At 41.7% G+C, this 23,144-nt stretch overlaps 1 protein-coding gene across 2 annotated transcripts in view; it reads left to right on the forward strand.

Moving 5' to 3' along the window:
- LOC138964126 (uncharacterized) overlaps positions 1-22,811 on the forward strand; it is a 47,487-nt gene extending 24,676 nt beyond the window's left edge. For both annotated transcript variants that reach the window (XM_070336009.1, XM_070336010.1), the window contains exons 11-25: positions 2,749-2,938; positions 4,147-4,343; positions 5,053-5,154; positions 5,546-5,772; positions 6,703-6,849; positions 11,955-12,049; positions 12,296-12,573; positions 13,035-13,237; positions 13,681-13,833; positions 14,376-14,503; positions 15,128-15,390; positions 19,095-19,164; positions 19,598-19,794; positions 20,180-20,435; positions 20,793-22,811. In XM_070336009.1, the coding sequence (XP_070192110.1) occupies positions 2,749-2,938; positions 4,147-4,343; positions 5,053-5,154; positions 5,546-5,772; positions 6,703-6,849; positions 11,955-12,049; positions 12,296-12,573; positions 13,035-13,237; positions 13,681-13,833; positions 14,376-14,503; positions 15,128-15,390; positions 19,095-19,164; positions 19,598-19,794; positions 20,180-20,435; positions 20,793-20,931 (2,645 nt within the window). In that variant the 3' untranslated portion in view covers positions 20,932-22,811. The remainder of the gene's footprint in view (positions 1-2,748; positions 2,939-4,146; positions 4,344-5,052; positions 5,155-5,545; positions 5,773-6,702; positions 6,850-11,954; positions 12,050-12,295; positions 12,574-13,034; positions 13,238-13,680; positions 13,834-14,375; positions 14,504-15,127; positions 15,391-19,094; positions 19,165-19,597; positions 19,795-20,179; positions 20,436-20,792) is intronic.
- The last annotated feature ends 333 nt before the right edge of the window (positions 22,812-23,144 follow it).

Genomic DNA, 23,144 nt, shown 5'->3' on the forward strand with positions numbered 1-23,144 from the left:
CTGTCAAAATCATATTTCTGAATGTGTTGTTGCTTCCCTTCAATCGGGATTGGCTCCTTGACGAATAGAGGATCATTGAGTGATACAGCTGTGAAAAATGTACGTTGAAAATAAAATGCTTTGCAATAATGCCCATCACGATCACGAAAACAAATGACGATCACGATCACGAGACTTGATTTTTTTGTCATCACGGATCACGGGCAAAGTCCCATCACGATCACAGAAATGGAAATTTCGGCAATCACGGTCACAGAAAGGTAAAAAAACGCCAATCACGATCACGATTTTAAACCCTTTGGGGCCCTCATTGTGACAGAAAGAGGTCATTTTTTTCTGCTACAAAGCCTACAAGTGTGGCACGCACATTCTACGAGGGCACTCAATTCACAGAGAATCTTTGTCCCTGTTTTGCTGCTTACTTCGAGCCAACTTATTCTTATACTGTAGATTTCTACGGACACTGTACATTTTTGAGAGGAAAGAAACAGTTAAGAAAATGACGACGGCTGATCTTTTCAGCAGGCAGAAATTTAACGGACCATTGCCGCAGGTTTTTTATTTATTTTTATTTTATTTTTTTTTTTAACATTTTATTTCCTTTATATACACATAAACACAGCATAGTATACATCATACACCGAGTTTGTCAACAAAGCGCATACACACGTACATACCTAGACAAGACGCAGACATAGACAGTAGGGTGGGATGTTGAAAAGACAGGGGATATGGAAGGGGGGGGGGGGAACTGAGGTTGTGGGGGGGGAGGGGGGGAGTTGTAACTGAGGTTGGGGGAGGGGAGGGGGGTAGGTGGGGGCGGTGGTCACAATTTAGCCTCCAAGTATACATGGGGTTTAATTATCGGCATAAAAGTATTGTATAACCTGTTATGAGTAAATGGGTCAGGGGGTATCACATTCAAAAATGTTCATACGAAATCAATCAATACAATTATCCTATAGCATCAATGAAAAAAGTGTCTATATAAACACCACTCTTTTTCAAATTTACCATAATAATTATTTACACTAGCATTATACTTTTCGATCAAAAACCTTTGTTTAGCAATTTTCACAAAAACATTTAGTGTTGGGACTGTCTTATTTAATTTGGCTCCAAATATACTTTGTTTGGCAAGGAGAATAAACAAATCAAAAACAGCATCCGTATGAAAGTTGTCTAAATACCCTAAAATGACTAGCTCTTTTGACAAATTCAAATTACTGCAATGTGTGAAATTTTGACATAACCATTCTGTGAAATCAGACCAGAAAAGCTTAACTCTTGTGCACTCCCAAAACAAATGTTCTAAGGTTTCCTCTTCCTGTGTACAAAAGCTACATAGTGATGTGTCAGAAATTTTCATCAAAAATAACAGGCGTTGAGTGGGAAAAATTCTATGCAGTATTCTATATTGGAACCACCTTAGGTATGTGTCTTGTGTAGTTCGCCTTATTGTCAGAAATACCTTTCCAACATTTACATCAAAATTCAATAAATTAGCCCATTTTTCCATGCACTGTAGATTGCCATCATTTTTCACAAGATGGGTATATATATGTTTTACTCCACCTTTAGCTATTTGTTTCCATACAACATCATCACCAATATGAAAAACATTGTTTAAAACTGCATCTAACTTTAGTCTTTTATGAAAATTCTTAACTGAGCGCATAACGCCCTCGAAAAAGACAAAATTCAGTTGTAAATTTGGATGTTTCAATTTAAAATCGTTATATGACAAAAACCCATCGGCTCTCATCAAGTGACCGACTGTAATAATGCCGTTTTCCATCCAATTCCTGTTAAAAATAACCTTTTTATCTATGCAAATATGTACATTATAATACAGACGCTCTGAAGCAAAATCACGCAAGGAGATGGGGACACATTTGCATGCAAAATGTTTATAATGTTTGAAAACATCTCTCCAGAAAGGATTCTGAACTCTTTGCATCAATATGTTTCCAAACTCACCTCCTCTTTCGTGAATGTTATGTACAAGTGGACACAGAGCTTTCAGAAGTTTAGTTACTTTTCCTTCACTACAAAGGACTCGCTGTAACCATGATATCTTCAGAGCTGACAAAAAGCATTTCAAATCCACCATTTTAAGCCCCCCCTCTTCAAACGACTAATATGCTGTTGTTCTCTTTATTCTATCTTTCTTACCATTCCATAGAAATGAAAAAAATAACCTATTCAAATCAAACAAAAACTTATCATCAGGGTCAGGTAAACTCATAAACAGATGAGTTAACTTAGACAGCGCCAAACTCTTAATAACTGTTATTTTTCCAAAGGGTGTTAAATTTCTTCTGGACCAGGACCTGAACAAATTCTCAATTTCATTGCCGCAGTTAGAATTTTTTCTTCGCGGAAAAATCTTAGGTACTATAGCTTTGTGGCTGGCTGACACTGTTCTTAAGGAATGAAAATTGATTTTTTTTCTCCACAGAAAAAGCGTACTAAGAAGCAGAAATGATTTTCCGCTTAATTTTTATGCAGATATAAAGCGAACCTGTTTTATTCTGCAGAAAACTAGACATAGAAAGACAGTTTCTGTTGAAATAAAGTGCTGGTTTGATGTTTTTCTAAGATGATAGGAGAAAGATTTTTTCCCAAAGATTCCCGACCGCATTGTAACATGTATTTAATGATGTAGCTATACCAAGTCCAATGTTAGCTTCTGGACGAGGCAAGAAAACAGAACTGTGCGTTACCTTCCTCCTTTCCATCTTACAGACGTGGTGACGCTTCAAGGCTTTATCAAGACGGCTGACATATCACTCAATGACGCCATCATGTTCAATGAGATGGATGACGACAACGCGCTGCCGGCGGTGATAGGGCGAGGTCTGCAGAAGATGAGTGACTCTCTGCGACAGAACATGCAGCTCACCACTGACGTCATTACCCTAGCCCGTCACGCTGAGTCAGTTGGATGCGTAACTTGTGCTTAATTGTTAACTGTATTGTTAGCTTTACTAACGATATAGTAATTATGATTGATTTTTTTCTTGCCATCTTTGAAGGAGCAAACCTAAGACAAAAAGCTAAATGTTCATCTTTTCATAGTTTTTATCTTTCCATTGTTATTATTTGCCAGATGTGTTTGTTGTTCCTCCACTTTAACCTATGCCCGACGTCGTTATCGGAAGACATCGTGGGGCCGTGCGGACCCATGCTTCTCAAAGAAGGAAAAATTTGCATAACCTTCCGTAGACCTATGCTTTCCAAAGAAGCAAAGACGTGCATCCCCTTCCGTAGACGCCGTGGTTAAATTTCCGCGAGAAGTAATTAAATTAAATTATTAATTTAATTATTACTGTGCGGACGAAAGCGGCTTAAAGAAGGAAAAACGTGCATACCCTTCTGTGGACCCACATTGTTATGTATTAATTTCGCTCCACGCGACTTGCTTATTAACTTTAAAATTAAACAGATCGTAGAAAATGATGTTTAGAGCCAATACCTGAAGGTTTGTGACTTCTCTCCCTAGTTTTTAATGTAAGTTCCTTCAGTTTGAGAAACATGGGTCCGCACGGCCACGCGATGTCTTCCGTATGTAGTCTAAATTTGACCTTTGTTTTTTTAATTACTTCTCGCTGAAATGTAATGATCTTTTAGGACATAAGAGCTGTTTAGGTGCCGGGGGCATTCTTAAAAGCTCATTGAAAAATGCCAACTAGTTTAAGAGATATTTGCAATTTAACACCCTTCTGGGTCCACACGGACCCATGACCACCGGTGATTAAAGATCTAGATTCTAGTGAACGTTTCGTTTTTTCAATAATGAAACGTTCAATAAACTAGCCATTCTTGTTTCCTGATTCTCTATTTTGGAACGTTAGCAGTGTATCTGTTCCGGACTTCTTACGGAATGAATCAAATTCATAAGTCAAAAGTGATCAATTTCTTAATGATTTTGCTTCAAAAAGAACAGGCTGGCATAGTTCTCTCGATCTGTCTGCTTTGTTGAACTGAAAACACTAGATTTTAACATTGTCTATTTATATCTTTACTTGTGTGTCAACAACAACAACAACAACAACAACAACAACAACAACAACAACAACAACAACAACAACAAAATATGCTCTAGCGTCATGTGCATCCAACCTCTTTCACCTCATGTTTCAGTGCCGAGACGGACGAGGTCGAGTTCCGGACCTACCTGTGTCTGTCTGTGGACAACATGGGGCCGCAGGACAAGGGAGCTGTAGTGGACACCTTCCTGACCGGCCTGCACACGGAACTGGTCAGCAACGAGGACACTGTCCGGCGCCTGTGGAACCTCACCCTACCCTTTGATGAGGCCTTCAGGCTGCTGATGACTGGTCAGTGGACTAAGCTGGAACATCCTATCAGATGCTTCTTGGACTCCAGCGTGCACATGTTTCTTGCATAAAACGTGTTAAGAAAGGCATGAAATGTATAAACAAGCACACCAGGTGTTCGGTTAAACCAGTTCATTTCAAATCTAGATAGAATCAAACGGGTTGTATATTCTTTTGCAAGCCAGCTGTGTTTATTGTGATACGTGTACATGCATGATAACCTTCGCCTTTAATACTAATATAGAGAAAACTTTGTATCTTATAATTTTGTCACCAAGCTAAACGTTTGTTGGCACAAGCGTTAAGTTGTTTGGGGAACATGTATTTGTTCTGTTTTGTCCTAATGTTGTGAATATAGGTATGTCTTGTATAGTTGCCATTTAGATCAGGAATGTGTCGTTAAAATGAATTGTTAGAATGTATATATATCAAACTCTAAGTTTCCTTGAGTGGTAAATGTTGAAGGATGAATGATAATACATTGTGAGTGGACGGATGCATGTTATTGATTAAAAGCCCCACAATAATGTGCTTGGCAAATAAAAAAATAACAATAAAAACTAAATAAAAAAGTATTACATGTTGCTACAGGTTTTAGTCTTATGGGCACCGGGATCATTTCTTTGTGGGGAAACATTATTTGTGGGATAACCCTGACCGCTTTGTTGTTGTGTTACAGAGGTGTGACCGCTGTGTTGTTGTGTTACAGAGGTGTGTCCAGAGGCACGCTTGACGGACAAGTCAACTGGTCAAGAAGCCACCTTCCCCAGTACACCGGTCAACGGGCATACACTCAGTGCTGACAACTGCAGTAAGTCACTGATTGCTCTATTTTTGGCTTCAATTTATCGCTTTCCTGGCCAACAATAAGCTTCAGTCACTGATTGTTCCATTTTTCGCTTCCCTGGCTTTAAGTCACTGTGTGTGTATACGCGCGCGCGTGCGTGCGTGCGCGCGTATGTGTGTGTGTGTGTGTGTGTGTGAATGATTGTGTATGTGTGCTTGCGCGCGTGCATGCATTCGTACGAGCGTGCACATTCATGTGGGTATGTTTGTCTGCGTATACACACCCATCACTTTTGTGTAAATGTACCTTGTCTTTGTGTGCGTTTGTGCGATTATATGATGTGTGTCTGCGTGTGGGCATCTTCCCTCGTTCGTTCATCAGATGTGTAAACTCCCCCGTGTCAATGTCCAACCAGACGGAGAGTTTGTGGGGTACGCGGAGTGTCGCGGTGACCTGCTGTCCGGCGCTCAGTGGTCATACTGGCAGGTGGACACGCCGTGCTACAACAGCGACACGGACATCACAGATGACCAGGATGACCACCGGCCGCCCATCAAACTGGACCCTGGGCACGTGGTGGCCGCGGGCACTGGCTTCGTCGTGCCGCCCAAACCCAAGCCTGGTCTGCTTGTACTGGATGAGGTGGGTACAGAGAGAGAGAGAGAGAGAGAGAGAGAGAGAGAGAGAGAGAGAGAGAGAGAGAGAGAGAGAGAGAGAGAGAGGGGGGGGGGGGGGGGGGTTGACGCACATTGCGAATGTTGATCGGAACTTGGGGTAACGACGTTGGTATTGAGGTTAAAGTTTCTTTAACTGCATCGTTCGAGAGACTCGAGAAAAACAAAGAAACAACAACGAAACAAAAAACAAGAAGAAACTAATATTGCTTTTTCATATGTTACGTAGATTTCCATTGGTCAATTGGGCAAAACTGAGCTCATTGCAAAAGTGATATGAACGATAATTCCGTCGATATCAGTTTTGATATCGACGACCTCTTTATTGCTTCCCCACTTCAAAAACAAAGACACCCACATTTAAAAACAAAAACATATATATGAAAATGTAATAATCCCAGATTTTAGTTGAGCAAGTGACTAATTACTTTTTGAAAGAAAAGACATTTGGAAATACTTGAAAGTACAAGAAAAGAGTGAATGAACAAAAAGAAATAATAATCAGAGGGAGGGATATGGAACAGCCAAAACTGAGACAAATACTTTTGTAATTTCTTTACAGTAAATACAAAATGTCCAGAGAATTAGCAATATATCTAACATTGACTGACTGTGTGACGATATCTTCTGCTATTGGTCTGTTTCGACAGTGATATCAAAATCTCGACCTCCGGTCTCGATTTTGATATCACTGTCTCAACAGACCATAGCAGAAGATATCATCACACAGTCCGTCAATATTGGGTACTATTTACCACCTTGGAAAAATAAATATAACAGCTTCAATCACACAAAATCAAATGTCAGAAGAAAGAAAAATAATCAGAATAACCTACTAGCACGTGCAACGCGAAACATTCTTCCCGAAACCTAAACATAACTGTGTCCATGACGACAGGTGCACATCGAACCAGAGAACGTTGCGGACGTGACGGACCGTCTTGCAGATATCCTCAACACCTCGGTAAGCCTCTCTGACGTGGACGTGGAGATTGTGGCTGACGTCATCGACCGTGTGGCTCTCGTGCCTAAGCTGCCTAGAGATGTGAGTTCTGACTTTATGATGTGTTTTCTCACTGGATGATGTTTTTTTTACATTTAGTCAAGTTTTGACTAAATGTTTTAATTAACATAGAGGGGGAATCGAGACGAGGGTCGTGGTGTGTGTGTGTCTGTGTGTGTGTGTGTGTGTGTGTGTGTGTGTGTGTGTGTGTGTGCATCACTGCAGAGCGCCTAGAACTGTACCCACGGAATATGCGCGATATAAGCCTCATTGATTGATTGATTGATTGATTGTGTGTGTCTGTCTGTCTGTCTGTGCGTGTGTGTGTGTAGAGCGATTCAGAGTAAACTACTGGACTGATCTTTATGAAATTTTATATGAGAGTTCCTGGGTATGATATCCCCAGAAGTTTTTTTCTTTTTTTCGATAAATGTCTTTGATGACGTCATATCCGGCTTTTTGTAAAAGTTGAGGCGGCACTGTCACACCTTCATTTTTCAATCAAATTGATTGAAATTTTGGCCAAGCAATCTTCGACGAAGGCCGGACTTCGGTATTGCATTTCAGCATGGAGGCTTGACAATTAATAAATGACTTTGGTCATTAAAAATCTGAATTGTAATTAAAATTATTTTTTTATAAAACGATCCAAAATTACTTTTATTTTATTTTTTATCATGTTCTGATTCCAAAAACATTAACAGCTATTGTGTTTTCAGCGTAGCAATAGGGTCCGATATTTAGACGAGACAAGTATAATGCCGACGAGTCGTAGACGAGTCGCATTATACTTGTTCGAGTCTAAATATCGGACCCTATTGCTACGCTGAAAATACAATAGCGATTATATAGCTGTTCTGACCTTTATTTGTTGTTCCAAACTTACAAAATGACAGTTTTTGCGTCGATGCGTTGATCTCAGGTTTTGATAGCAGACGCCGTTTCTTATGCGCATTAGTTTTGCGCAGGCGCCACACTGACTTTGGAAAAAACTCGATTTGACAACACAGCTGTTAAACAGGTTTTTAATAGTTCATTCATATACAACAAAAAGAAGTTTGAGTTTTTTTAATTTTGAACAAGACTACTTATGAAGAAGACCAAAACACAACATCAACGGAAAACTAGAAACAACTGAAGAACTAGGATGCAACAAGGGGAGGAGAAGAGAACAGCTAATCCGTACAAAGCGAGCAGACGGCAGCGACATTTCCAGTTTGGGTGAATGGCATTTATACTTGTCTCGTCATGAAGCGAATTTTTCAACCTCAGTTATAAACGACTACATGAATGTTAGTGCCATGGGTTATACATCAATACTTCAGAGGGGAAGTGGGGTATTTAGTGTGGAGTTACGAGATAAGAAAAACCGAATGCGAAAATGTGTGTCAGTCGGCAACTGTGAACTAAGCTCACAGGCACACAAAAACGGCTGTTCCGTTGTACTCCCCTGTTTGTACTACATCTTTCGACTTTGGGCATTTTGTGGTGTTTAGGGACAGAAAATAATAGGTTTAGTCCTGTTTCATCGGGAAGTTAGCCGAGAAAAGGGTATGCTATCGACATTTGTAAAGCTGAAAAACATTCCCGAGAAGAATATCAAGTTGTCAGTGTATGCTGTTGTTGATCAGTGAATCATCGTGTGGTAGGCCTACAGGTGGGTAAAACCGGAACCATGCGTCTAAGTTGTTATTGACAATATGCTTTTGGATATTGAGAAAAATGGCCGACTTCAGTAGCATTATGCTTTGATGATCGGAAGAGACCATCCAATCACAGCCCCCGAATTCCCCCACGTGTTCATCAGAATAGCTATATATAAATATGTTATATTCGGATTAAAAACAAGCTCTGAAAATTAAAAATATAAAAATTATGATTAAAATTAAATTTCCGAAATCGTTTTAAAAACAATTTCCTCTTATTCCTTGTCGGTTCCTGATTCCAAAAACATATAGATATGATATGTTTGGATTAAAAACACGCTCAGAAAGTTAAAACGAAGAGAGGTACAGTAAAGCGTGCTATGCAGCGCAGCGCAACCGCTACCACGTTAAACAGGCTCGTCACTTTCACTGCCTTTTGCACTAGCGGCGGACTACGGTCATTGTGAAAAAATGCAGTGCGTTCAGTTTCATTCTGTGAGTTCCACAGCTTGACTAAATGTAGTAATTTCGCCTTACGCGACTTGTTTTATTGCCTCGTGTTCCTGTTCTGGATGATCATGTGCACTTGTACATTTTCTGCTTGGTATATAAATCAGTTTCATCGTTTTCAAGGTTTGACTGTCCTCCTTTGTTGTTGTTGTTCGTTGCTGCTTGTTTGCTTGTTGTTGTTGTTGTTATTGTTGTTGTTGTTGTTGTCTTGGTTTTTATATTTAGTCAAGTTTTGACTAAATATTTTAACATCGAGGGGGAATCGAAACGAGGGTCGTGGTGTATGTGCGTCTGTCTGTGTGTGTGTGTGTGTGTGTAGAGCGATTCAGACTAAACTACTGGACCGATCTTTATGAAATTTGACATGAGAGTTCCTGGGTATGAAATCCCCGAACGTTTTTTTCATTTTTTTGATAAATGTCTTTGATGACGTCATATCCGGCTTTTCGTGAAAGTTGAGGCGGCACTGTCACGCCCTCATTTTTCAACCAAATTGGTTGAAATTTTGGTCAAGTACTCTTCGACGAAGCCCGGGGTTCGGTATTGCATTTCAGCTTGGTGGCTTAAAAATTAATTAATGACTTTGGTCATTAAAAATTGGAAAATTGTAAAAAAAAATAAAAATTTATAAAACGATCCAAATTTACGTTTATCTTATTCTCCATCATTTGCTGATTCCAAAAACATATAAATATGTTATATTCGGATTAAAAACAAGCTCTGAAAATTAAATATATAAAAATTATTATCAAAATTTTTTTTTCGAAATCAATTTAAAAACACTTTCATCTTATTCCTTGTCGGTTCCTGATTCCAAAAATATATAGATATGATATGTTTGGATTAAAAACACGCTCAGAAAGTTAAAACGAAGAAAGGTACAGAAAAGCGTGCTATCCTTCTTAGCGCAACGAATACCCCGCTCTTCTTGTCAATTCCACGTGCACTGCCTTTGCCACGGGCGGTGGAGTGACGATGCTACGAGTATACGGTCTTGCTGCGTTGCGTTGCGTTCAGTTTCATTCTGTGAGTTCGACAGCTACTTGACTAAATATTGTATTTTCGCCTTACGCGACTTGTTGTCATTGTTGTCTTTGTTGTTGTTGTTGTTGTTGTTTTGTTTCTTGTTGTAACTGTTTTTATATTTAGTCAAGTTTTGACTAAATATTTTAACATCGAGGGGGAATCGAAACGAGGGTCGTGGTGTATGTGTGTGTGTGTGTGCGTGTGTGTGTGTGTGTAGAGCGATTCAGACTAAACTACTGGACCGATCTTTATGAAATTTGACATGAGAGTTCCTGGGTATGAAATCCCCGAACGTTTTTTTCATTTTTTTGATAAATGTCTTTGATGACGTCATATCCGGCTTTTCGTGAAAGTTGAGGCGGCACTGTCACGCCCTCATTTTTCAACCAAATTGGTTGAAATTTTGGTCAAGTAATCTTCGACAAAGCCCGGGGTTTGGTATTGCATTTCAGCTTGGTGGCTTAAAAATTAATTAATGACTTTGGTCATTAAAAATCTGAAAATTGTAAAAAAAAATAAAAATTTATAAAACGATCCAAATTTACGTTTATCTTATTCTCCATCATTTGCTGATTCCAAAAACATATAAATATGTTATATTCGGATTAAAAACAAGCTCTGAAAATTAAATATATAAAAATTATTATCAAAATTTTTTTTCGAAATCGTTTTAAAAACACTTTCATCTTATTCCTTGTCGGTTCCTGATTCCAAAAACATATAGATATGATATGTTTGGATTAAAAACACGCTCAGAAAGTTAAAACGAAGAGAGGTACAGAAAAGCGTGCTATGCAGCATAGCGTAACCACTACCCCGCTCTTCTTGTCAATTTCACTGCCTATGCCGTGAGCGGTGGACCACGAGTATACGGTCTTGCTGCGTTGCATTGCGTTCAGTTTCATTCTGTGAGTTCGACAGCTACTTGACTAAATATTGTATTTTCGCCTTACGCGACTTGTTTTTATATTTAGTCAAGTTTTGACTAAATATTTTAACATCGAGGGGGAATCGAAACGAGGGTCGTGGTGTATGTGCGTCTGTCTGTCTGTCTGTGTGTGTGTGTGTGTAGAGCGATTCAGACTAAACTACTGGACCGATCTTTATGAAATTTGACATGAGAGTTCCTGGGTATGAAATCCCCGAACGTTTTTTTCATTTTTTTGATAAATGTCTTTGATGACGTCATATCCGGCTTTTCGTGAAAGTTGAGGCGGCACTGTCACACCGTCATTTTTCAACCAAATTGGTTCAAATTTTGGTCAAGTAATCTTCGACGAAGCCCGGACTTCGGTATTGCATTTCAGCTTGGTGGCCTAAAAATTAATTAATGACTTTGGTCATTAAAAATCTGAATATTGTAAAAAAAAATAAAAATTTTCAAAACGATCCAAATTTACGTTTATCTTATTCTCCATCATTTGCTGATTCCAAAAACATATAAATATGTTATATTCGGATTAAAAACAAGCTCTGAAAATTAAATATATAAAAATTATTATCAAAATTAAATTGTCCAAATCAATTTAAAAACACTTTCATCTTATTCCTTGTCGGTTCCTGATTCCAAAAACATATAGATATGATATGTTTGGATTAAAAACACGCTCAGAAAGTTAAAACAAAGAGAGGTACAGAAAAGCGTGCTATCCTTCTTAGCGCAACTACTACCCCGCTCTTCTTGTCAATTTCACTGCCTTTGCCATGAGCGGTGGACTGACGATGCTACGAGTATACGGTCTTGCTGAAAAATGGCAGCTACTTGACTAAATATTGTATTTTCGCCTTTCGCGACTTGTTGTTTTTGTTGTTGTTGTCGTCGTTGATGCTGATATGTTTATTGGTGTATAAATATATATCAGCAATTAAGAATTTCGTTATACACATCCATGCGACTCAGTCGATCTGGCCTTTCTTCGCTTTTTAGATACAGCTGATTAATATTGTATCTGTGTTTATCCCCAGGTGGGAATGACACTGATGAAGACGGTCAACAGAGTATTGGACAGTCCACTGCACACACTCAGAGTGGCTCAACGTCGTGCCAAGACCTCCACAAGGTATTTGACTATCATGAATTGACCTCATACGTCTGAATCATTGAAAATGATGTTCACGAGAAAAGATTTGATTGTTTCAATGAAAAATAGGGTTGGTGCACCAAGTTTTGTTTCACCCATCTGAATTGTCGGTCAGTTCTTGCAAATGGTGGGGCATTTTTGCAGACTGATGCTAATAAAACTATTTCATTGTGTAGGCTAGCCAATTTCAAAACTGACACATGATAGCGTCCACCATCTTCACAGAATCCTGCAGGACCTGGATAGGTTCAGCGAGAAGCTGGACTTCGGTCACGATGGAAGCAGTCACGTGCGTTACGTCACGCCGAACATCGCGATGGAAGTGTGGAACCTCCGCAGCGCACGCGAGCCTGTGATTGGTCTGGCGGCCACGATGGGCGGGACCCATGACGCCCCGCTGTCCGAGACTCGCATCACCACGCTCAACAACCGCACGTGGGCTGACCTCAACATGGCCAACTTTGATGTGGCCATTGAGCTGCCTGACCAGCTCGTGTCTGGAGGTAGGTCTTATACACTTTGCTAGCAGGGCTGGATCTAGTGTATCAGAAGGAGGGGCTTCCAAAACGAGGCAGGGGTACAGGGAAGAAAAGCACAATTGCCAGGTAAAGGGGGGGGGGGGGGGGGCTTCTGGAAGACAGGACGCCCATTCCCCCCCTCACCCTTAGATCCCGCCCTGGGTAGGCCATTTTGTGCAGCGAATATCTGAATGGTAAAGGATGGTCACTACTCTTCTTGTGTGAGTAACTGATGAGTATTGCTGTTAAGATAAATCTGAAATGTCCGTGGCAGACTTTGATAATTATGGCTATTGGGCTGCTTGACTAGCTTGTCACCAGACGAAGACCTTGTACTCTTCAACAGTGGAGTTTGTTTGAAGGTATGAAATGCTCATTTGTGATATACATCGCTGGTAACAAAAGTAAGAGTCTTTGGACTAATAGTGTCTAACTGAAAACTGCAGATGGAGCAGGCAACGGTCGTCTGTCCATGACCATCTACCGCAGAGCGGGTCTCTTCCTGTCCTCGTTGCAAACAGACGGCAGCGAGCTGATAAATGGTGTCCCTGTACCGGAACTGAACAGCGCCATCATCTCGGCGACCTTTGCCTCACACTCGGTCAGCAACCTCAAGGACAGAGTCAAGCTCATCTTCAGGCCAGTCAAGGTCAGTGCTTACTGTTATGAGACCCTCAATATGTTGGCACTAAAGATGGATTTTGTCGATGTCTTACTAACACTAGATCTTTAACCTTACTGAAAAAACGTAGTAGCATACACACACCATCATAATATATCACATGGTATATATATATTGTAAGAGAAGCCATTTTATTCATTTGTGTGTGTAGATTGATGTGGTTCTGGCCAACTAGAGATCAAGCAAAAACGTATTTTAAGTTTCGGATGTGTGTGAGAATGAAAAGACTATACGATACCCTACCCTGTCATTACTCTTATGTATCTTACAACAGAACATCTGATAATGTTTAATTGTAAGTGAGTACACATCTCCTTTTTGTCCCCATCAAACAGCAAATCTTTGTCTTCTGTAAAAGACAAACGTTGTTTGATTTTTAAATGACATTTGCTACTATTGTTTTGTTTCAGATTGCAGGAGAAGCGACGACTAAGTGTATGTACTGGGACTTCAGCATGCCCAAGGGAGGGGGCTGGTCATCCAAGGGGTGTACGTACAACGGTACCATGCAGGGCAGGGACATTTGTCTGTGTGACCATCTCACCAACTTCGCCGTGCTTCTGGTAGGTAACACTTTCAATCAAGATGTCTTCCTCAAACTCAGGGTAGCACCCTCATACTTTCAGTCCAAAGTTATGCCAAAACAGCGATCTCTGTCTTTGTATCCACGTGACCCTCGGGGAGATATAGAACAGAAGGAAATGCGCAGCTCCCGAGTATCTCTTTCTCAGTCCACACAGCTTCCTGCAGCCTCTCGCTTTGAACTAGGAACGTACATGAAAAATGGTTTCTATTTTGAGGGAAGTTTTTGGTAACGTTCAATGTATAACTTTTCTTGCAAAGCAAAACGTATGAAACATAATCAAACCTTAAAACCAAAACTAGTTATGATATACATGTGTGCCCAAGAAGTAGGAGGCGTGGGATCCGTTTTGGATATTCATATTCACCAATGTTGTCTGTTCTTGCATCATTCTCTGTGTGTTGATAGTAAAATAGCCTCGGCTGGCCCCCCTTTCTGAGTATTCTGACGATGCCCAAAAGAGTTGATGAAAAGATCCGTATAAAAAAAAACCTGCCTCAGGATTTTCTTATTTGATTTCAGGATTTCTACGGTGATGACGACCAAATTGACAGTGGCCACGCGGCAGCATTGAGTGTGATTACAGTGGTAGGGCTCTGTCTGTCCATCCTGGGCCTGGCACTCACCGTCATTACCTTCATCTTCTTCAAGTACGTAGCTACCCCATGGTCCCTTTGGCTTGCTTTGGTTTTAGGGTTGTCCAGTGTCTGAGAAGTGGGTCGTCTAGGGCCCCTGAAAGTAACCCATGTCATGGAATTTAGAAACTTCGTCAATTTCAAAAATCATAGCTAAGTTACTACTCCAAGTTTTCCAAAATTACAAATGCTCAAGAGTCACAGGAAGCCAGGACAAATGGAAACAGGTATACGTTGTAGGTATCATTGTGTATAACGGGTGTTTCAAGGATCTGAGTTTGGGAGCTGCAGTGGGCGCTCTAGGCCGCTCTAGGGGGAAAAGGGCTAATTTCTCAAGAAATTGTAATGAATTAGCATTAGCTGCAAAGGTAGCTAAGTACACAGCTTAGGTTGCAAGCATCTGGCTGGTGTTTGTGGTTTTTGTTCGTGTTTGTCGACTTGTTTTGATAAAAAAAAAGGACTTTCAAAACGTATCTGTCTACCTGACTGTGAGCTTCTACGGAAGTCATGCCTCCAGTGAGTCTAGGCTACAACTCCATCTCTCGGCTCAGTGTGTCTCGCTCTCTCCCCAATTGCTTGCATTCAAGTACATTCTTACAGTCAAACGTTCATTGAAGCCCATGCTGCACTTGTCCACAGGAAGCTACGAAAGGGGCGGGCCCAGCAGACTCTATTCAACATGGCGGTGGCCTTGCTGTGTTCCGAGGTCCTCCTGCTAGTGGGTCTCAACCAGACGGCCAACTACGGCGTGTGTCTGGCCGTGGCCGTGCTCCTCCACTACTTCATCCTTGTGTCCTTCGTGTGGATGCTGATAGAGGCCGTGCTGCAGTACCTCACCTTTGTCAAGGTCCTCGGTACTTACATCTCCAAGTACACCCTCAAGACCGTGCTGCCTGCCTGGGGTCAGTTAATCAACAGTACTTGCAGAATGGTCATGAATGTTCATGAACGGTTGTGTATTTTTCTGGGCTACACTTTTTACATTTAGTCAAGTTTTGACTAAATGTTTTAACATAGAGGGGGAATCGAGACGAGGGTCGTGGTGTGTGTGTGTGTGTGTGTGTGTGTGTGTGTGTGTGTGTGTGTGTGTGTGTGTGTGTTTGTCTGTGCGTGTGTGTGTGTAGAGCGATTCAGACCAAACTACTGGACCGATCTTTATGAAATTTGACATGAGAGTTCCTGGGTATGATATCCCCGGACGTTTTTTTCTTTTTTTCGATAAATACTTTTGATGACGTCATATCCGGCTTTTTGTAAAAGTTGAGGCGGCACTGTCACACCCTCATTTTTTAATCAAATTGATTGACATTTTTGTAAAGCAATCTTCGACGAAGGCCGGACTTCGGTATTGCATTTCAGATTGGTGGCTTAAAAATTAATTTAATGACTTTGGTCATTAAAAATCTGAAAATTGTAATAATTGTTTGTTTTTTATATAAAACGATCCAAATTTACGTTCATCTTATTTTACATCATTTCCTGATTCCAAAAACATATAAATATGTTATATTTGGATTAAAAACAAGCTCTGAACATTAAAAATATAAAAATTATGATCAAAATTAAATTTCCGAAATCGATTAAAAAACAATTCCATCTTATTCCTTGTCGGTCCCTGATTCCAAATACATATAGATATGATATGTTTGGATTAAACACACGCTCAGAAAGTTAAAACGAAGAGAGGTACAGAAAAGCGTGCTATGCAGCACAGCGAAACCACTACCGCGCTGAACAGGCTCGTCAGTTTCACTCCGTTATGCACAAGCGGCGGACTACCGTCATTGTGAAAAAATGCAGTGCGTTCAGTTTCATTCTGTGAGTTACACAGCTTGACTAAATGTAGTAATTTCGCCTTACGCGACTTGTTCTTCTTTGTGAGTGCGAATTTGTGTATTTTGTTGTTGTGTGTGATCAGTGTATGACTGTTTCTGTGGTCCAATTTATTATTTTATTTTTTATTTGTGTGTGTTGTGTATGTGTATCTGTCTGTCCATGATGTCTCCCTCTTTGTCTGTCTCTTTGTCTGTTTGTTTGTCTGTCTGTCTGTCTGTCTCAGTGTCGCTCTCTCCTCACTTTTGATAGTTTTTGTTTTAGTGCTTGGCATTTGCCATCTGTTGTTTGTATTTGTTGATCTGGGATCTCCCTTTTCTGTTTTAACTTTCCGTGAAAGATAGATGGAAAGGAATCTGGATCTGGATGCCCCACTTGGTATTGTTCATGGGGAGTACGTCACAGGAGCCGACTTCGGCTATTTCGTGACGGGTGGTGTGCGCATCGCATACTAAGTCAATAGGCCTACTCAATTTATATGGCCTGTTTTTGACAGGGTTACAAACTTTTTAAAAACTGTTAAAAACCAGGCACGGATTCGCTAGTTCCCGGTCTGGGCCCACTGCCTCCCGATTGCAGATGTGAATGCGTCGGGAGTAGACAGTCTGACAATGGCGTCGGGGAGACCGTTCCACTGGACTATGGTGTTATTCACAACCCATACAAACCCGACAGAGTGATTTGCGAACATTGTCTATTCAGTATTCGAGTTTTGGACTTTGAAGCAGCGGCTTTTGTTGCATGCATGCCTCTTGAGTATATTTTGAGTCTCATATCCCTCGTGGATGGTGGGGCGGATCCTGCGTCTGGACATAGACCATTTATCCTGGACCGCTCTCTCTCCGCACTTTCTCTCTATTACGAGGTAGCGGCCTCTCGCATTTAGGAACATACATGGCCTTTCAGAAATCAGGGGGATGTCATATCCGGTGTCGATTGTAAACATGGACGAAGTTGCCGAGGTAAGTTCTGAAAATGCTAAAATAAACTCAGCTAAAGTGCATATGGAACATGGTTTTCGATGAGTTTTGTTAAGTTTAGTTTGGAGTTTTGGAAAATCCAGTTCATTGTCACCTCCCATTGTCACAAATAACTGGAGCGTGCTTTCTTTTCACTGTCTTCGAATCGCTGGCCTTTCAAACCGGACGCTAAGCGCCCCTGAAAGTCGAGCGTCGTAACCTCGAAGGGTCACGTGACGAGTTGGCGGTCCAGGCTATTTGGTCTATGGTCCGGATTGGTCGGCGGCTGTTAGGAATTTTGGAATTGTGTCGTTAGCGATCTTGAACAGCATCGTCAGCCTTAGTTGTCGGCGCCTTTCTTCGAGCGGGGGGAGGTAAAGGTAGTGGAGCATCCTGCTTATTGTTCCTGGCTCCCGGGATCTGTAGTCCCTCGTGATGAAGCGGGCTGCAAGGCGTTGGATGCGTTCCAGCTTGTCGATATCTTGTTTGAGGTATGGATCCCAGACCACTGCCCCGTACTCGAGGGTGGATCTGACGAGTGCCACGTACGCAAGGCGGCGGCATTGTTGTGGGCAGTTCCGGAGATTCCGACGTAGGAAGCCAAGTGTTGATCCGGCCCTCTTGTACAGGCCAGTGATGTGGGTGGTCCATTTAAGGTCAGCAGAGATGAGGATGCCGAGGTAGGGGTTATGATCAACCTGTTGGAGGATGGTGACGTTAAGGGTATAACAGTACTGCGATCTGGGTCTGGTGGGGAGCACGTAGCACTTCTGCGCGTTAAAGCGCATACCCCACAGGGCTGCCGGCCATTCCTCCAGGTTGAGGAGGTCGGCTTGGAGTGTGAGGTGATCATGGAAAGAGCGGACCTCTCCGTAGAGCAGGCAGTCGTCCGCAAAGAGTCGTACTGTTGACTTTACGGTATCTGGCAGGTCGTTGATGTGGCACAGGAAGAGTAAAGGACCCAACACTGTGCCTTGTGGGACGCCAGATTCTACTGTCACTTCTTCCGAGGCCTCGCCCTCCAGGACCACTCTCATAGTCCGTTTGGTTAGGAAACTGGTTAGCCAGGCATGGACAGTCCCGCGCACGCCGTAGTGGTCCAGCTTGTGGAGTAACTTGCTGTGGGGTACTGTGTCAAATGCCTTGCTGAATTCCAGGATGATGATATCAGTTTGACGGCCAGCGTCGTGTGATGACAGGATGTCCTGCATGGTGGTGAGCAGTTGAGTTTCACATGAGTGGCCTGTCCTGAACCCGTGGTTTCTGCTGGTGAGGATACTGTGCTTGTCGAAGTGGTTGTGAAGGTGACGACAGACAATGTGCTCAAGGAGCTTGCATGCGACTGACGTCAAGGAAACCGGCCTGTAGTTTTCAGCTTTGTTTCGGTCGCCCTTCTTAAACACTGCCGAGATGTTTGCACTCAACCAGTCCTTTGGGAGTTGTCCTGTTTTAATTGACGTGTTGTAGATCGCTGCGAGTGAGGGGGCGATGGCGTCAGCGCACATCTTCAGAATCCTGTTGGGAATGCTGTCTGGGCCTGATGCTTTTGCGGCGTTCAGTTTTCAAAGGAGGTTGGCGACTCCCTTGGGTGTGATGGTAAGGCCGTCGAGAATGGGAAACGGTGCTCCTTTCATCTCTGGGGGTGGCAGTTCGTTGCATGCGGTGAAGACGGACTGGAACTGTTGTAAAGGAAGGTGGACATGCCTGTTCATCTTTGAAGCCATTGTTATGAACATGCGTCACATTGTCTAAAAATGGTGATTGTGATTGCATTTTTGCTGTTGTGTTTAACGTGAGCAAACTGGTTGTTTCAGGTATTCCCCTGATTCCTGTGATCGCAGTGCTGGCCTCAGACTACACCCAGTACCGTGGCAGGAAGGACTAGTGAGTATAGACATACCTTCTCCAATACGTCATACTGTTTTTTCGTCATCATAATCAATTCAGGTTACCTTGTCAAATGTTTAAGGTAGATCTACCTGACAGATGCAAAAGGTCTTCGATGCTTTTGACTGTCAAACCTATGATTAACTCAGTTTTATGTGTAAAAAGTGTGTGTGTGTGTGTGTGTGTGTGTGTGTGTGTGTGTGTGTGTGGTGTGGTACGTGTGGTGTGGTGTGTGTGTGTCAGTGTGTGTGTGTGCATGTTTGGGCGAATGAGTAGAGAATTAGGTGGGCATATAGACATACAGACAAGCAGACAGACACACACGCACAGAAACAGACAAAACTAAGACAAAGAAAACAGACCCTCCCCCAAAAAAACCACACCTGCACGGCAAAAGACAAGCCACGAGGGATTCTTCTATCCTTTGCAGTTGCTGGATGACCCTAGATACGTTCTACTACGCCTTCGCGCTGCCAGTGGGTATCATCGTCCTCTTCAACCTGGTCACCTTCATCGTCATCATGTTCAGCTTGCTGCGTCGTCCGGAGGGCCTGCGTTCCACCAGGAACAAGGCGCACACCACCGAGACCAACGTCAAGGCGGCCTTCACCATCTTTATACTGCTGGGTCAGTAACCACCAGTGCTTTTGTTAGCTTGATGTGAGGCTGTCGGACATTGCTGGAAAATTATGAAAATTGTGTTGTGCTATGCTAGAAAGTTGGGCTTTTTAGTCCTAGACTAGGGCAACAAATGTGTGTGCCGTTGCGTTTCTTTGCGGGTGCGAGTGTGTGTGTGTGTGTGTGTTTTCTCCAGAAACGAACCTTTGATCACATTCCCAAGTATTGCTAACAGAAATGAGGCTACTGTCGATCAGCAGATTGTGACTCAAAAAAATTACCTCTACTTTCTGATGTTGTTTGTTATATTATTTTTAAATTATTAACTTTTACATTTTTTTTCGTTTGTGTTTGTTTACTTTGCTCGATGTAACACACACTTTTTTCCCTGCAGGACTGACGTGGGTGTTCGGCTACCTGGCCATCTCTGACGCCCGCCTGCCCTTCCAGTACCTGTTCACGGCCTCCAGCTCTCTGCAGGGCTTCCTCATCTTCGTGCTGCTGGTGGCCCGGAGACGCCAGTTCCGCGAGCAGTGGCAGGCGCTGTGCTGTAGACAGGTGCGCAACGCACGAGGCCAGCGCGTGACGCCCACACTCTCCAACTCCACGTCTTCCAACACCTCGGGCAGTTCTTTCACGTCCAGCAGCAGGTCGGCCATATATTACTATCATTATTATTCTAGCAGGGTTTGGTAGTATTTGTTTCTTATCATGTTGTCCAACTCAACCTGGTCCAACACCTCATGGACCGTCATGTCCAGCAGGTCAAGCTGACATTGTTGTGCTTGCAATGGTGAGGAGGGGGATGGTGATAATACATGTAGAATACATGTAGAAAGAAGTACAGAACTGGAGTACATTAATGTGCTATTGCATTGCAATGTATTCTAGTTTGTGTTCTACGTGTATTTCATTAACCTACATATGAGACGACATTACTGTATATGTTTTTCACATTATATTGCATTGCAATGTATTATATTGTATCACATGGTATTCTATTGCAGGTCCCGCAGCAGCAGCGGAGGAAGCAGCAAGACACTGACAGGACTCATCAAGCGTGCGGACAGCAACGTGTCCACCACGTCCAGGGAAAAGGTACATCCTCAGCTTTCCGCGAAAGGATCGCTCAGCAGGCCTCGCTAAGGTGCCATGGGCTGTGACGGAGTCTATGAGCTCCAAATACCTCCTGGTCTGGCCCTGGCAATTCCATTGACTTGTTAGGCTGGTCTGGATCTTGATGTTACACAACAGATCCTGATTGTGAAAATTATGCTGTTTGGTAAAGCGATTCGGTCCTTTGGATAGAAAGATGTCTCTTGTATAATGTTTTCTTTGGAATACGATTTCTTTTCTTTACAGCTTTTTAATTTTTTAGGCACAAACCAGCTTAAATGACAAAGATTGTATTGAGAAACTAAGTAATGCTTTTATTGAGTTGGTAACATTGTCATATGAGTGGTTCAACTGTAAGAGGTCATCAGAATGTTTTGGTTGACATCTTGTAGATTTGTTTGTCTCATGAATTCGGTTAAACAAAGAATCCTTTTTTGCAGAGCCTAATATTCATATTTTAAGTTAACTGCTACATATGTTTAGTACATTGCAAGTATGTAACCATAAGTTCCTGTTTCCAGCGTAACATTTCAATGGAATTGCCATGTTCGGAAGAACAGTTTTTGAGGTGTTTGTTAACATCTTTGTTCAACAAAGAAAGCAGCTCTTCTCAGGGCTGGCAGGATACATTCCAACGAACGTACTGCACAAATTGGAATACACGGGCAATGAAACTGCAGACAGTCACCGACGCAGAGACCATCGAGCAGTGAAGAGTTCTCATCAGGAACAAATCAAAGACTGTCTGATCACTTTATCTTTAACCGCCAAACTTCAGTCCTTCGAACAGTTCTATAGGAAAAGGGTGGCCGAGTGGTAAGTGCACTTGCCTCGGAAGCGAGAGGTTGCGAGTTCGACCCTGGGTCAGGGCGTTAGCAATTTTATTCCCCCTTTCCTAGCCCAGGTGGTGGGTTCAAGTGCTAATCTTTCGGAGACGAAAAACCGAGGTCCCTTCGTGTACACTACATTGGGGTGTGCACGTTAAAGATCCCACGATTGACAAAAGGGTCTTTCCTGGCAAAATTGTATAGGCATAGATAAAAAATGTCCACCAAATACCCGTGTGACTTGGAATAATAGGCCGTGAAAAGTAAATATTCGCCGTAATGGCTTGAGATTTACTGGCCGATGTGAATGCGTGATATATTGTGTAAAAAATTCCATCTCACACGGCAGAAATTATTATGTGAAGCGCTTAGAGAACGTCAAGCGCTATATAAATCTCCCATATAAATAAATAAATAAATATAACGTGTGGATAACAAATATCACTTTATACATGTACCCAGAAAACACGAGTCAGGTCTAGTGATAAATCATAAACCAGTTTGTTGTGAAATTTGTCAATAATTCTGTCATTACGAATATTATAACCACAAGGAGGACATTTGAATCAACACATGAGACTAGACTGTATCTTTTAAAACATTATTCTATGCCTTTGTCTTCTCTTAATGTGCTTTTTTGATTTACGTGACATTTCTTGGGAAATAGGCTTATGTCATGGAACAATCCTGAACAATGAACATTTTCCAATATCTTTTTACTGAAAAACACTGTGATTATTTTCAACATTTAAAAAAAAACCTATGTTGCATCACATTCAGGTGGTAGTTAGCACAGGAATCAAAATGTGATAAGATATCTAGTAAAACAGAAAGGTGTTCTGTACAAATATGAAATACTATGAAGTTAGCATTACAAATAACTTGAATGAAGAGTAAACACAGGTTTTCAAATCATTGTATCATTGTATGTCCGTCCATTTGTTATAATTGTGTGAGAGGGAGACAAAATCATGTTCTTGTCATATTATCTCTTTTAGGTGTTTGACTGAGAAGTGTGAGTGGCGTATTTTATTTGCATTAACATCCTCCTTTACACAGAAATAAAAAGAAATAAAATTAGAACTGTTTTTCACATGTTTCCAACACTTTTTCCTGAGTCTCAGCGCTATATGAGTGATATCCCTATGTCAAATTTTTAATATCACTTTATGTAAACTGGTACATGTACTTAGTAGGTTTTCAGATACAAATATTTGAACAAAATATGATCATGGCAGAAATGATGTTCTGCAAGAATGTAAGGATGAGCAACAACCTCACTCCAATGCCACAGACAAACATTCACTATCCCTGATGCTGCTGTCATTCAATTCAACCACTTCACCTGCAAAGGGCGATTTTTCAAAATGCATCCCCATAATGGGCGATGCAAAACAACTGCCCTATGTAATGGGT

This window comes from Littorina saxatilis, linkage group LG4 (assembly GCF_037325665.1).
Source record: "Littorina saxatilis isolate snail1 linkage group LG4, US_GU_Lsax_2.0, whole genome shotgun sequence".
Taxonomy (NCBI): Eukaryota; Metazoa; Mollusca; class Gastropoda; order Littorinimorpha; family Littorinidae; genus Littorina; species Littorina saxatilis.